The following is a 1,872-nucleotide window of genomic DNA, read 5'->3' as shown; positions in this document are numbered from 1 at the left end:
TTCCGGAAAGTCTCGCACAACCGGTAATTCACTACTTACAGCTTTTCCTTTCACTTCCATGGATGCAAACAACATGAACACGACAGCCCCATGTTTAACCGCCTCGCTCACCTGTCTAGCAATCATCGCCAAATCCTCAACACCGACAGCTTCAGGAAAGATAACCATCTTCGTAAAACATTTAATATGAACCCGGTTAGATTCCAACCAGTTCATTCCCAGAATAACATCAAGTTGTTCCAACGGAAGACACACTAAGTCCATTCTGAACTCTCTACTAAAAATATCAATTGGACAATTCAAGCAAGCAAATTAAGTAGTCACTGAACCCGATGCAGGAGTGTCAATAACCATACTTCCATTTATATTAGATATTTCCAAATTCAATCTTTTAGCACAATCCAAAGAAATAAACGAATGAGTCGTTCCACTATCTATAATTGCAATTAAAGGTGTGCCATGGATAAAACACGTACCTTTAATCAATCGATCTTCAGGAGTAGTCTCTGACCCAGACAAAGCAAATACTTTTCCACCAGACTGATTCTTTCTTGGCTTAGTGCACTGTGGACTGATATGACCTTCTTCAGCGCAGTTGTAGCAAGTCACAACCTATCCCTTATAATTAGCAACAACATGACCCGCCTTACCACACCTATATCACTTATTCTCTTCACTCTTGCACTCATGGATGCGATGCCCAGCTTCCCCACACCTATAGCACCTAACAAGATAACTAGAGTCTCCCCCACTAGGCCTTTTCCAACCACCAGCTTTCAGATTACCTTTGCCATATGACTTACCTCTATCCATAGGCTTATTTCCCTTTTTGTCAACCAACTCGCGAGAGTGAGATAACTTCAGCTTTATGTTATCTTCTTCAAAGATCCGACTGCAATCCACCAAGTCAGTAAATCGACGAACTCTCTGATATCTGATACCTTGCTTGATTTCATCACAGAGACCATTCTCAAACTTGATACACTTTGAGAATTCGCTAGCTTCTTCATTGTTGTAGTGACTATAGTACTTTGCCAGCTCAATAAATTTAGAAGCATACTCAGGCACCGTCATACTACCCTGCTTCAGCTCTAAGAATTCAATCTCTTTTCTTCCCCGAACATCTTCAGGAAAGTACCTTCTTAGAAATTCTCTTCTGAACACAGCCCAAGTAATTGCTACACCATCAGCATCAATTTCATCTCTAGTAGCAACCCACCAGTCATCATCTTCCTCAGATAACATGTGAGTAACATACCTCACCTTCATATTCTTAGCACAATCTATCACCCAAAAGATCCTTTCGATCTCCTTCAGCCACTTCTGAGCATCTTCAAGATCATGAGTGCCTTTTAACAATGGAAGATTATTCCTTTGAAATTCTCCCAGCTGTGTGTTAGCACCAATTCTCGCCCCGTTGGGATTCCCTCCTAGCACACCAGCAATCATTCCCAAGGCCTCAGCAATTGCATCATCGTTTCTTCCACCTCTTCCAGCCATTGTTCTGCTATCACATAAAATTTCCATTAGAACATAAGTATCGACAGTGTAAACATCACACTAGTCGTATACAAGGGGACAATAACAATAAGACTCTGGTCACAACGACCTACTATGCTCTGATACCACTATTGTAACACCCTTCTAAACCCCTCGGAATAATAATATAAAATTTAGAGTAAAACATGTAAAAGGATGCTACAACTCGCCAAAAATCATTTTAAAACTACATGTTATGCTTATCACGAGGAAACTCAATAATAATGTTCACTGAAACATGTTAACATAGCGGAAATAAGTTTATAAATTGAATAAGATCAAAACATCAGTTAATCAACTCCAAAAGGTCACCATCTCAAACTCAACAACATA

The 1,872-nt window shown here is 39.9% G+C and overlaps 1 protein-coding gene across 1 annotated transcript; it reads right to left on the bottom strand.

Moving 5' to 3' along the window:
- Positions 1-660: 660 nt before the first annotated feature.
- LOC131639772 (uncharacterized) lies at positions 661-1,449 on the bottom strand. Its single transcript, XM_058910233.1, has 2 exons — positions 977-1,449; positions 661-892 (listed from the first exon to the last, which is right to left on the bottom strand). The coding sequence occupies exons 1-2, from the start codon at positions 1,447-1,449 to the stop codon at positions 661-663; spliced, it is 705 nt and encodes a 234-aa protein (XP_058766216.1).
- Between the last annotated feature and the right edge of the window lie 423 nt (positions 1,450-1,872).

Source organism: Vicia villosa, unplaced genomic scaffold, assembly GCF_029867415.1.
Source record: "Vicia villosa cultivar HV-30 ecotype Madison, WI unplaced genomic scaffold, Vvil1.0 ctg.002772F_1_1, whole genome shotgun sequence".
Lineage (NCBI taxonomy): Eukaryota > Viridiplantae > Streptophyta > Magnoliopsida > Fabales > Fabaceae > Vicia > Vicia villosa.
The sequence above is the reverse complement of the archived record's forward strand: the minus strand, read 5'-3'. Positions and strand labels throughout refer to the sequence as shown.

Bases quoted from the DNA above. Each gene is read 5' to 3' on its own strand.
- LOC131639772 (XM_058910233.1), bottom strand. From the start codon at position 1,449: ATGATTGCTGGTGTGCTAGGAGGGAATCCCAACGGGGCGAGAATTGGT. The intron at 893-976 runs GTTTGAGAATGG...GGTGGATTGCAG, and splicing joins GAATTCTCAAAGTGTATCAA to TCGGATCTTTGAAGAAGATA.